The sequence below is a fragment of the Equus caballus genome, chromosome 4 (assembly GCF_041296265.1).
Source record: "Equus caballus isolate H_3958 breed thoroughbred chromosome 4, TB-T2T, whole genome shotgun sequence".
In the NCBI taxonomy this organism is placed as follows: Eukaryota; Metazoa; Chordata; class Mammalia; order Perissodactyla; family Equidae; genus Equus; species Equus caballus.
In genome coordinates, this window is record NC_091687.1 from 96989308 (window position 1) to 97001444 (window position 12137).

At 37.4% G+C, this 12137-nt stretch overlaps 1 protein-coding gene across 5 annotated transcripts in view; it reads left to right on the plus strand.

The window, feature by feature from the left end:
* UBN2 (ubinuclein 2) overlaps nt 1-12137 on the plus strand; it is an 89695-nt gene that overhangs the window by 52245 nt on the left and 25313 nt on the right. For 4 of the 5 annotated variants that reach the window (XM_014739249.3, XM_023639789.2, XM_023639788.2 and 1 more), the window contains 3 exons: nt 2846-4396; nt 10678-10909; nt 11354-11443. In XM_014739249.3, the coding sequence (XP_014594735.2) occupies nt 2846-4396; nt 10678-10909; nt 11354-11443 (1873 nt within the window). The remainder of the gene's footprint in view (nt 1-2845; nt 4397-10677; nt 10910-11353; nt 11444-12137) is intronic. The other variant, XM_023639790.2, reaches the window with a different exon arrangement.

Genomic DNA, 12137 nt, shown 5'->3' on the forward strand with positions numbered 1-12137 from the left:
AGAAGGGCAGTGATAAATTTATTGAGGTTAGAATATAATTTAACTTAAATTTTTTCAATATTTAAAGAAATAGAAGATGGGTTAAAAAATAGTCTATGGAAATACACAAAGCAGGAGCTGGCCCTGTGGCCAAGTGGTTAAGATCGTGCGCTCAGCTTCGGTGGCCCAGGGTTTCACTGGCTTGGATCCTGGGCGTGGACATGGCACCATTCATCAGGCCATATTGAGCCGGTGTCCCACATGCCACAACTAGAAGGACCCACAACTAAGATACACAACTGTGTACCAGGGGGCTTTGGGGAGAAAAAGGAAAAATAAAAAATCTTAAGAAAATACACAAAGCAGAGTTGCAGAAGAACCAAGTATAACCTCTAGAATTGAAAACTATAATGATTTGAAATTAAAATTGTAATGAAAGCCCACACCCTTTAGGTTTTAGCCTCTCCTCATAGCTTGCATCTCTTTGAATAGTTGAATTTCTTTGCTTGTAAGATTATGGCCAGTAGGTCAGTGTTTGTTACTCTGTAGCCTTCTTACCTTTTGGTGTTAGAGGCTCTTTGAATACAGAGTAAATAGTCCTCTTCTATTTTAGTAACCTACTTTGTCTTCTAATCCAAATAATATTGAGCCAATATTTCATTAACTCTGTTGAGTTCATGCTTTGTTTTGATATTTGACTTTATTTTGAAACTTCTAATATCCTCCATAAAGGTTGGTTAAATTTTGATCCATCTATTCAAACATATGATTAATTTATCAGAACTCTAATAATGGATGTGTTAGGATGGTGTAGGGGATTTGCCTGTTTGTTTCTTTGTGATTAAATTACTTTTTCATTTTTTTCCCCAAATGGGAAAACTATTGCTGATTTGATTCTTTTCATACCCTACTGCCCCTCAAATACCTGTTTGAATCATAAAGGATAATGTAGGGATATGCTTACAGTGGAAAATGCAAACAATACAGAAAAGTAAGAGGGAGAAAAATAAAAGTATCCAGAAATTTCTGCTCACTCAGAGAAAATAAGCTCTTAACTTTCTGGTACCATCTGCCCTCACTGTTTCTGGATCCCTGTCCCTACGCTGCTCCTTCCGTCCCTCCGTCCAACTACTCATTCATTCAGATTGAATTAACGTTTTACATAAATGGGATAACCTGCTTTTTCCACTCAAATGTATATCCTGAACAATTTTTTCTGTCATTGTAAATCTACACTGTACTCTCTTGGGTAGATTTAATGTTATTTTTTTAAAGAAAAAATTATTAATAAAAAAGTTACTTAAAACAGCAATTTTATACTGGTAACACTACCAATATTATTCTGAAACACTCCCCCACCCTCAGTTTCTGTACTTTTTATGATGATGAGTTTTTCACTAATCATTTAACTGGATGGCATGTCAAAGCAAATATTGTCTTATTTACGTTACCCATTCATCTTAGCAGACAATTTTGACATTAATGCACTTACACTACAGACTTCTGAGAGGCAGTGAGGTTTTCAATCAGGGCTTTTAGAATAGAAGCTTAGAAAAATTGCTAAGGAAGTTAGAGTGTAACAGCGTTCTTAACAGCTTATTTACTGTAATACCTTAGAAGGTGATGGTAAAGACCCTTCCTCTCCATTCTGTCCCCACTATGATTAAGGTAAGTGTTGTGGTTGTATAAATCAATATATGATAGAAGACTTTGGGTTTGGGTTTATTTGGGTTTGTTTTCTTCTTTTTAAGAAACTAATTGAAGAAACTTTGAAATGATTTTATGTAATAGTTTTATTTCTTCTTAATCTTAAAAATGAAATGAGTCAAATACTCTATATTTCCCTTTTAAGAGAAACTTAAAAGAAACTCTCTTTTAAGAGTTACTTTTTAGAAAAATTTTATTGAGGTCATAATAGTTTACAACATTGTGAAATTTCAGTTGTACATTATTATTTGTCAGTCACCATATATATGGGCCCCGTTACTCCTTATTCCCACCCCTCAACCCCCTTCCCCTCTGGTAACCACAAATCTGTTCAGAGAGAAAGAGTTACTTTTTAATTCTTTTGCTCTTTGAATAGGTTAAACTCTGCTCTAATTCAGTTATTTCTTCCTTGAATTTTAAGAAAGTTAATTTTTTTTAAAAAACAGGCAATACTCTCTTACGTATTCAGAGTTTTAATTCCTAATACCCTTGTTTTCTTAGCATAGTGCCTTGCTCATAGTCGATACTTAGTAAATATATGTTGAATAAATTACAAATGACTTCTACCATAATGAGTAGAAAACATAATTTAAGTAAGCTTGAATTGAATCATCTGCCAGCTTGATGTACTAGATTCTCTATGTACTAGCTATGGGTAGCTTCTGGACAGGGCATACAAAGAGGCAGAAATGCAAAGACGTGGAAATTGAGGGGTAGTATTCTAGCAAACCATACTACACAAGAGGGCTAGAGTCTTAAGATAAAGGCAGAATTTCTTCTAGGTACAAGGAGAATAAAAAGAGAATAGTCTCTGAACAGATGGATTTAGAATCCAGAGATCTGATACAGGTGTGGGGGGGGAGGGGCGTTTCATCAGTAATGTAACTAGTATATGAATGTTCCCTCATCTTGGTTGTAAGCCTTCATAGAATGGCTTACTAAGACATGACAGCTGTGTGCAGTATATCAGATACTTTGGCTTATGACGGTTCAGTCAGGAGCTCTATCGTCTCAAAAATTGTTTTGGTTTTTACAGTCTGTAAAAAAGATTTCCAGCAGAATTTTAATCACCATGAGGATTTTAGTCCTTTAAAAGCTAATACTTCATAATTTTTTATTAATCATTTTATTTTTTCCAATATAATGCTGTTTATGCTAGGAGTGTAGCCCAAAAAAGGACCAGAAAACTCCTGCATCCTTGGTGGCTTCACTTGGTGGTCCTTCAACAAGTTCTAGCACATCTGCCGTGGCATCCACCAGTTCTGGCTCTACACCAGCCCAGGAGACGATCTGCCTCGATGACTCACTAGATGAAGACCTTTCTTTCCATCCACCTGCACTGGACCTTGTCTCGGAAGCTTTAGCCGTTATCAACAATGGGAACAAGGGGCCTCCAGCTGGCTCACGGTTAAGCATGCCAACTGCAAAACCTCGTCCAGGACTGAGAGAAGAGAAATTAGCAAGTATCATGAGTAAGCTGCCACTGGCTACTCCCAAAAAACTAGATTCTACTCAGACTGCGCATTCATCAAGTCTTATTGCTGGTCACACAGGGCCAGTACCAAAGAAACCCCAGGATTTAACTCATACTGGCATCTCTTCAGGCCTTATTGCTGGTTCTTCAATTCAGAACCCTAAAGTTTCCTTAGAACCTTTACCAGCCAGGCTACTTCAGCAAGGACTGCAGAGGTCAAGCCAGATTCACGCTTCTTCCTCTTCACAGACCCATGTTTCCTCTTCTTCCCAAGCCCAAGTTGCTGCCTCCTCTCATGCTCTGGGAACATCAGAGGCCCAAGATGCTTCTTCATTAACACAAGTAACAAAGGTGCACCAGCATTCAGCTGTCCAACAAAACTATGTGTCTCCATTACAAGCAACCATTAGTAAATCACAGACCAACCCAGTGGTGAAATTAAGTAATAATCCACAACTTTCCTGTTCATCCCCACTTATTAAGACTTCAGATAAGCCACTTATGTACCGCCTTCCCTTATCTACTCCCTCATCTGGAAATGGTTCTCAAGGGTCCCACCCCCTGGTTTCAAGGACAGTACCTAGCACCACTACCTCCAGTAACTATTTAGCCAAGGCTATGGTGTCACAAATCTCCACGCAGGGTTTCAAATCTCCCTTCTCAATGGCTGCATCCCCAAAACTTGCCGCATCTCCAAAACCTGCCACATCTCCTAAACCCTTGCCCTCACCTAAGCCTTCTGCCTCACCCAAGCCCTCTCTGTCAGCTAAGCCTTCAGTATCAACTAAACTTATTTCTAAATCCAACCCAACTCCCAAGCCTACTGTATCCCCAAGTTCTTCCAGTCCAAATGCACTAGTAGCCCAGAGTAGCCACTCCAGCAGTAACAACCCAGTCCATAAACAGCCCAGTGGAATAAACATCAGCAGACAGTCTCCCACCTTGAATTTATTGCCCTCTAATCGCACTTCAGGCCTTCCATCTACAAAAAATCTTCAGGCCCCTTCAAAGCTAACAAACTCATCATCCACTGGAACTGTTGGGAAGAATAGCTTGAGTGGAATTGCAATGAATGTACCTGCCAGCAGAGGTAGCAACCTTAACTCAAGCGGAGCTAATAGGACTAGTCTATCTGGGGGAACAGGAAGTGGAATACAGGGTGCTACTAAACCGTTGTCTACTCCACATAGACCATCCTCTGCCTCAGGGTCTTCAGTGGTAACAGCCAGTGTGCAGGTATGTATGTCAATATACACTCATGTGATCAAATGTGAGACTGTGTAATCTTTCTTGTGAGTCAATTTAATAACCTTGTTATAATATATAAATTGTTTATAATAGTTTATTGTAGCTTATGGCCAAGGAATGTTCCTGATGTTGACATCACAATGATGGGGACACTTGGGGATGAGGTTTTTGTTGAGGTGTGGATTTTTTTTCTCAGTAAGTATCACATGCTTACTTTCAGAATTTTTGAAAAGCACAACGAAAATGCATGTTTAAAACCATATCTTACAAAGTTCAGAACAAAGCAGTAACTTATGAATTTAACATACCTTCACTTGTTCCCTTCTCCCCACCCTAGACCCCTTTCTTCTGCCAACTTTCTTATTTTTTTATTTAATAAAGTGTATATATTCAGATTATTTTTTCTTTTAACCATTTGTCTTTTCAAATACAATTTTTATTTTGCATGAATTTTGCAGCTATTCATGTGTAATTCTCTATGTCTAATTAGTGTCAGTAATCCTTTTATACCATGATTTCCCCATTCATGAGTTTTTAATTTAAATTTATCTCTCAGTTAGCAGGAGTACTTCACTCAGGGAATCTTTTCAAGAAGGCTAACATGAGAGCTCTTTTACCGTAGCTCTTGCGTGCTTGATCATTTCTGTGCTGTCACACTTGAGTAGGTATGGACTTCTCGGGTCGCTAACTGTCTCTCTCCAGATTTTGCTCCGCTGACCCTTGCTTAGTATTCAGGATTATAGAAAAGTCTGAGGCCATTCTGATTTTTTGTGCCCTTATAAGTAATGTGTTTTCTCTGCCTAAATGCTAGTAAGATTTTCTCTTTTTCTTTGTAATTTAAGTGTTACTAGATTATGGCTCGGTTTATCTAGTTTTCATTAATTTTGTACCTAGAACATGGCAACATATTTCAATCTCAGACCTGGCTGTTTTTTCAGGTCAAGAATATTTTATTCTAAATATTATGTCTCTTATTTCTGATTCATTTGTCTTAGGTTTTTGAGAACTCTTTATTACTCATATATTTCAGCTCTCTGCCTTTCATATCATCATCTCTGTTATTGTTTTCATCCTTCTGCCACTTTGTGTTCTGAGATTTGTATTTCTCAGATTTGTCCTTCACATTACTGATTTGGTTTCTTAAGCATTTGCACCCCTCCCCCCCCCCACCAAAAAGTAATACATGTTCAGTGTAGGCAAATCTAGAAAAAAGACAATTAAACATCACCCATCGTCCCACCACTGTTCATTTTTTCCTGGTACTTTTAAAAACTCTTTTCAAAAAGAAAGTGTGTTTTATATAATATTCTGTTTCATAACTAGCTTTTTAAAAAATATAACATTTTATGATTTGTTAATTTTTAAATATTCTTTGAAAACATGACTTTTATTGATTTATGGAATTGTGTTGTCTCAGAAAGTGCTCTAACTTTGTACTGCCTCCTGTTTATGTGGATCAGGAGCATCTAATGAGAGAATTTTCCCCTCGGTGTTTGTAGAGGTTCTCTACTGTTCAGTACAAGCTGAGTGTTGGTATTTAGTATATGCTTAAAATCCAAATCATCACTCTGCCATTACTGTAAAGTTAGGAGTGAATTTATTCCAAAATTCTAATATAGAACAAAATTCAGTTAACTGATACTGCATCAATTGAAATCTAAGATTAACTGATGTTTTATCTATATAATTTTGCTTTTATCAGAAATAAGAAAATAAGAAGCTGATTAGGGATTGTATATTAAAACTTAAGTTATAACTAAGATGTGGGAGTTCGCCCACACTCCTCTTTGTATTATCTTTATTGAAATGTTGGACTGTTTTTGAAATACATCTTTAGTTTGATCAAAGGAGTATGTGAGAAGATTATAACAGAAATGGCAGTTCCTTGCCCCATATTCTCCTTGCTAGTATCAACTACTTTTTAACTCTCTTAGCTTTTTCTCTGTTTTAAAATAATGAGTGAATGGAAGACTCTTAGTTATCCATTTTAGTGTTATCTTTTGACTTCTCATGATAAATAAGGCTTTTAGCTTTTTTTTGCCTTTCTCAGTCTCCTGAAAGAATAAAATCACAACTTTTGGTTAAATCCATGACTATGTAAATACTGTTTCTGTTGAGCTATATATCATAAACTCTGGTTTCATTTGCTTTCTTATAAAGTTTTGGCTTTTTTCCTGGAACTAAAAATTGATTTTTTTCCTTCGTTTTCTTTGAATTTAAGGTTAAATCTCTCTCCATTCTTCGTCGTCCTCAGAATCGATCAGTTCTATTTTTTTCCTGGAAACCTTTTTGTATTTGATCATTTATTTCAAAAGAGCTCAGATACTTGGGATACCAATTGTTTATCAATTAGTTTGTCAGCAAGGAACCTACACGGCAAAATTTGTGCTTCTAAGAAGTACCTACTCCCCCCTTGTTTTCTTCCTCTCTGAAATGGCTTTATTATTTGGAGACCTCAATGTTCCTTCCTTCATATCTGATCCTTTTTGTTCTGTCTTATCAGTTTGAAGAAAAGGTCAGTAATTGAATAAAGTTGTTTCTAACTTTTGGTAAACCTAAGATTCTTTTTTTTTTTTAAACAGCATCTCATTGAAGTCTTATCAGCTACCTTGTAAGCTCTAGATCTTGTCTCTTGCACTCCAACTCTAAAAACAGATTTCCTATCTATGCCTGCAAAACATTCAACTCCTGTCTGAAAGACATCTTCAGCTGTCTACTCATTTGCGGAGTGAAAATGACAGGTCCTGGGTTTAACAGAAGTTAAAATCTTTCCACGTTCAGATTATTGCCTCTACCTGCTTTCTATTTAATAACTTTCCACTCAAAGCTTTCCTCTTCTTTCTTGCCCTTCAACTTATTTTTTATGAATCTTGTCTTTGCCACTTTATCATTCCCAAAATAATTTATTCATTAAGAAAATGTTTAAGTGTTTAAATATGTGCCAGGCACTCTTCTAGGTGCTGGGGAAATAGGGTAAACACCATACTCAAGATTCCTCCTCTCATGGAGCGTATATTCTAGATAGGAAGATAAGCAAAACACAAATTTTTAAAAAATATTAAGTGGTATGAAAAAATAAAATAATATGATAAAGTCTTATTGCTGCTGACATAGATAAGGGAGGGAGGGAAGGCCTCTTTGAGGGTGCAACATTTGGGTTGAGAACTGAATGAGCAGGAACCAGCCATTTGAAGATAAGAGGGAAGAAACAGTCCAGGCAAGAGGGATGGTAGGTGTGAAGACACTGAGATACGAAAGAGCCTGACGTGCAGGCCTGCATGGCTAGACTGTAGGACGAGATGGCAGGGGATGAGGTCGTGGATCGACCAGAACCATGTGATGGAGGACCTTGTGGGCCACAATAAGGGACGTGGGGTTTTATGCTGTGTGCAGTGGGAAGAGATTGGAGGGTCTTCAGCAGGGGAGTGGTATGGTCTAATTTATATTTCTAAAGATTGCTGTGGGTGTTGTGGAGGATGGGGGGCAGATGTACTCACCAAAATAAAACGTGGTTAAAAAAAAATGTAACGTCCACCGCAGGAAGAGCACAATTTCTCTTTATATGTCCCCCTGGGAATGCAATGTGGAGGTTATGGAAAATATTTTTGATAATTGGGCGTTATCCTGGACTGTTTGCCTACTTCATGTTGACAGCTTCTCTTGTGTGCTTCTGGATGATGTCAGCAGTGGGATACCCCATGTTTAAAAAGTCTCCATCCTCTAGGAGAGAGAAATTTATAAATACCCCTGTAACATTTAGATAAACTGATGTTCATTTTGGTTTTAAAACAAATGAAAGTAGATATGGAAGTTTGTTGAAAGTACAAAATGCTAGACAGTTATGGCATGGTACCATTTTTTATTGCTAGTAGTTACTTAATTTTGGAAGTTAGCCAAATTTACATTTTCCACCTTTTTTTTTTTTGAGGATGATTCGCCCTTAGCTAACATCTGTTGCAGTCTTCCTCTTTTTTTGCTTGAGGAAGATTAGCCATGAGCTAACATCTGTACAAGTCTTCCTACATTTTGTATGTGGGTCACTGCCACAGTATGGCTGATGAGTGGTACAGGTCCACACCTGGCATCTGAATCCACGAACCTGGGTTGCCAAAGTGGAGCATGCAGAACTGAACCACTACACCATGGAGCCAGCCCCCATTTTCCATCTGTTTTAATGCTTAGTTAACCTCCTCGAGAAAAGCTTAAGAGTTCTCCTTATTAGCAGTATTTAATATTCCTCACTGGGGGCTCCACATGGATTCTTTCTACCCAAATTGCTTCAAAGTGTTACTGTTTTTAACTTAGTAATTCTTTCCTAAATGCACCCATTTTGTATGTCAATGTTGGCACAGTAGAGGGAAAGACTGGAAGATCAGAGTAGTCAAGGCCAGGCATAAAGTGATGAAGATTTGTACTTAGGAGTTGGAGGAAGTTGTGGAAAAAAAAAAAAAGAATAGGTACATAATTACAATAGGTAATTATGAACTCATCTGGTCCTTCATTTTATGATGCCTACAAACTAAAGGTTTCAAGCCTGCGTGGCAGGACAGAATGAGACTGTTGATGATAGCAATTAACACATGAGGTGGGGAATGACTGCAGGAGATGATGAGTTCAGTTGTGGACATGCCAGATTGGTGAGTGTTAGCTATCCAAGTGGAATTCTTTCCAGACTTTTTAGATATACAGGATTGAAATTGAGATGAGCGGTCAGAACTATGGATATAAATTTGAGAGATAACAAATAAAGGAGAATAAGGGAAGGGGAGCCTATTGGAGAGAGAGTGGAAGAACCAGAATAGAAGGCTTCTTGAGGATATTCTTCATTTTTTGTTCAGCAGTGGCATGGACCAGTAAGTGTATGAATATGTGTAATGTGGCATATATGTATGGGAAGCTCACCTGTGTTTTTCTCATACATTAACTAATAAATGCTCAGCACTTTATTAATTCATAATGTTTACTGGTAGAAGTAATCAACACACAAACCTAACAATAGCTAACATTTATTATTGATTGAAAAAATATTCAAAGAATTCAATTTTCTTGACCAAATTTAGAACTGTGGCCAAAATTTTTGGCCAGGGAAATTTAGGGTTGGTAAAATAAGGCTACAAAAGAAAACTCACAGTTGCAGAAACTATAATAGATAATATCTGATACCGAGACAATTTTATTGTAATCTTTGTGGATAAGTGCACATAGAAAAGAAAAAAGTCAAAATGGGAAAAAACTATTTAATTGCTATATAGAAAATTGTTCAGAGTTAAATTAGCTTAAGGAAGTATATTTAAGTAGTTTCTTAATGAAAGCTTATCGCTGTTAGCATATTTCTCATTTAAATGTTTTTATTCATAAACATAGCATCAAAGCCCCAAGTAGGGGAGCATCAAAACACTCTCTCGCTTACCTTTTACCTTATAGGGAGTCTAAGTTCAGACAAGTAGTAGAAATGGAAACCAGCTCTCAGGGGTTAAGGAGAGACTAGATAATGTGGAAACACAGGCAGTCATTCAGTAAGTTGAATAATAAAAGGAATACAAATAAGTCAGGTTGAGGAAGAGCCAGGAATAACAGTGTGGTTGTAAAAAGAGATAAAAAGATCTCTGTAGATGAGAAGGCAGAGGACACATGGAAAAGGTGCAGTGCTAGGTATTTGTACCAGAAAGTTGTGCATAGGTGGGGTTCGTGGCATAGCTCAGGTGGTTAGCTTTGGAGAAAGACAGGTGAGGCTAATGATGAGCAAGAACATCTAGGATGGCCCTGTCTCTTTAAGGTGTTAGGATGGACGTAAAGGATATCAAGTTAAGGGGCTCTGAGAGAGGAATAGTTTGGAAGAGCAACCGCAGGAATTGTGCCGGGAAAAACTGTAAGACAAACAGTAAAATTACCAAGCATTTTCAGGGACCACATTGAAATTGTATGGAATTAATTACTAGTGGTTCAGATCTAGGGGCTAGGAGCAAAAGTGGAAAAGTGGAAATCTAATCTTGGAAAGGAGTGGAATAAGAGAGCGAGTGGGTGTTAATGTAGGCATTAAAATAAGAAGGAGTCTAAATTTGTGGTGAAGAGTGAGTATAGAGTTATTTCCAAAACCCATCTTGGTAGCTCTTTGAAATTTATTTTTCACCTCAGTCTTTATTTGTCTCAGAGTTTTTGTTAGAACAGATATAAGACACAGTCTTGCACCCATGAGGATATTAAATAAAATAAATCAATTCAGGTTAAAGATTTGATTTCTTATGTATTTTGACCCCTGGTTTCTGCAGTCTACAGCAGGAGCATCATTATTGGCTAATGCCTCACCTCTGACTCTCATGACATCACCTTTGTCTGTAACAAATCAAAATGTGACTCCTTTTGGGATGCTGGGTGGCCTTGTTCCAGTGACCATGCCCTTCCAGTTTCCCTTGGAGCTACTTGGCTTTGGAACGGACACAGCTGGAGTGACAACCACCTCGGGATCTACCTCAGCCGCTTTCCACCATAGCCTAACTCAGAGTAAGTGGCTCTTTCATTTTTCGGCTACCTAGTTTGAGAGAACAGGAAACCTCACAAATTTATACTAATTGAGAGTAGTCTAGTTTGATTTAGTGAAGATTATAGAATATTTTTTTCAGAGATGCAGTTTATTTCATCTATATATAATAAGTCAAATTACTGGAGTCTGAGATTCTATTTACAATTTTTAAATGAGCCATCTATACCACATTTCTATCTTACTGAAATTTATAATAAGAGGAAGTCAAGTTTGCTGAGTTATTTGCACACACATAGACATTTATATATGTAAATTTTTTTAAACGTATGTGCTCTTGTTTAAGAAAAGCCTTTGAAGTCAGGGGCTGTACTTGCATTAACTAAATTAAACTATTTTCATTTTTGATCAAAGAGGGCGCACATCTTAGATTTAAGAGGATCACTGACAGTCTGTTTTTCTCTCAGATTTACTAAAGGGTTTACAACCAGGAGCTCAGCATGCAGCAACACTTTCCCACTCACCTCTGCCTGCACATTTACAGCAAACATTTAATGGTAAGAAAGGCGTCTGTTTCTTCATCTCTTTATTATTTATATAGATATATAGATTGTATTATAAATCTTTTCTGAAAACAATGTGAATGGAATGACAAAGGTTGGAAGAAACAGATTTTCATATGACTGAATCTTCATTAGCAACAACCTTCTTTAAAAAGAAAGGAAATAGGTGGGCTGGCCTGATGGCACAGGGGTTAAGTTTGCACGTTCTGCTTCGGCAGCCTGGGGTTTGTGGGTTCAGATCCCGGGTGTGGACCTACGCACCACTTGTGAAGCCATGCTGTGGCACGCGTCCCACATATAAAATAGAGGAAGACGGGCATGGATGTTAGCTCAGGGCCAGTCTTCCTCAGCAAAAAGAGGAGGATTGTCAGCAGATGTTAGCTCAGGGCTAATCTTCCTCAAAAAAAAAAAAAATTAAAGGAAATAGGTGAATGAGATCTTTTGTTGCGAGTGAAACAGTTTTTTTGAAGGTGTAATTATATTGAAATGATGGCAAAGAAGAGGGTTCATAAGACAGTGTACAAAAGTCAGGTCCAGTAATTAGAAAAGTTTACTTTTATTGAAAGCTTACTGATTGCCAAATAGTCTTATGACTACTTGCATCTATTAGCTAATTTAATCCTTACTACAAGCTTGTGAATGAGAGAACGATCCTCATTTTACAGATCAGGAAACTGAATCAGAGGTA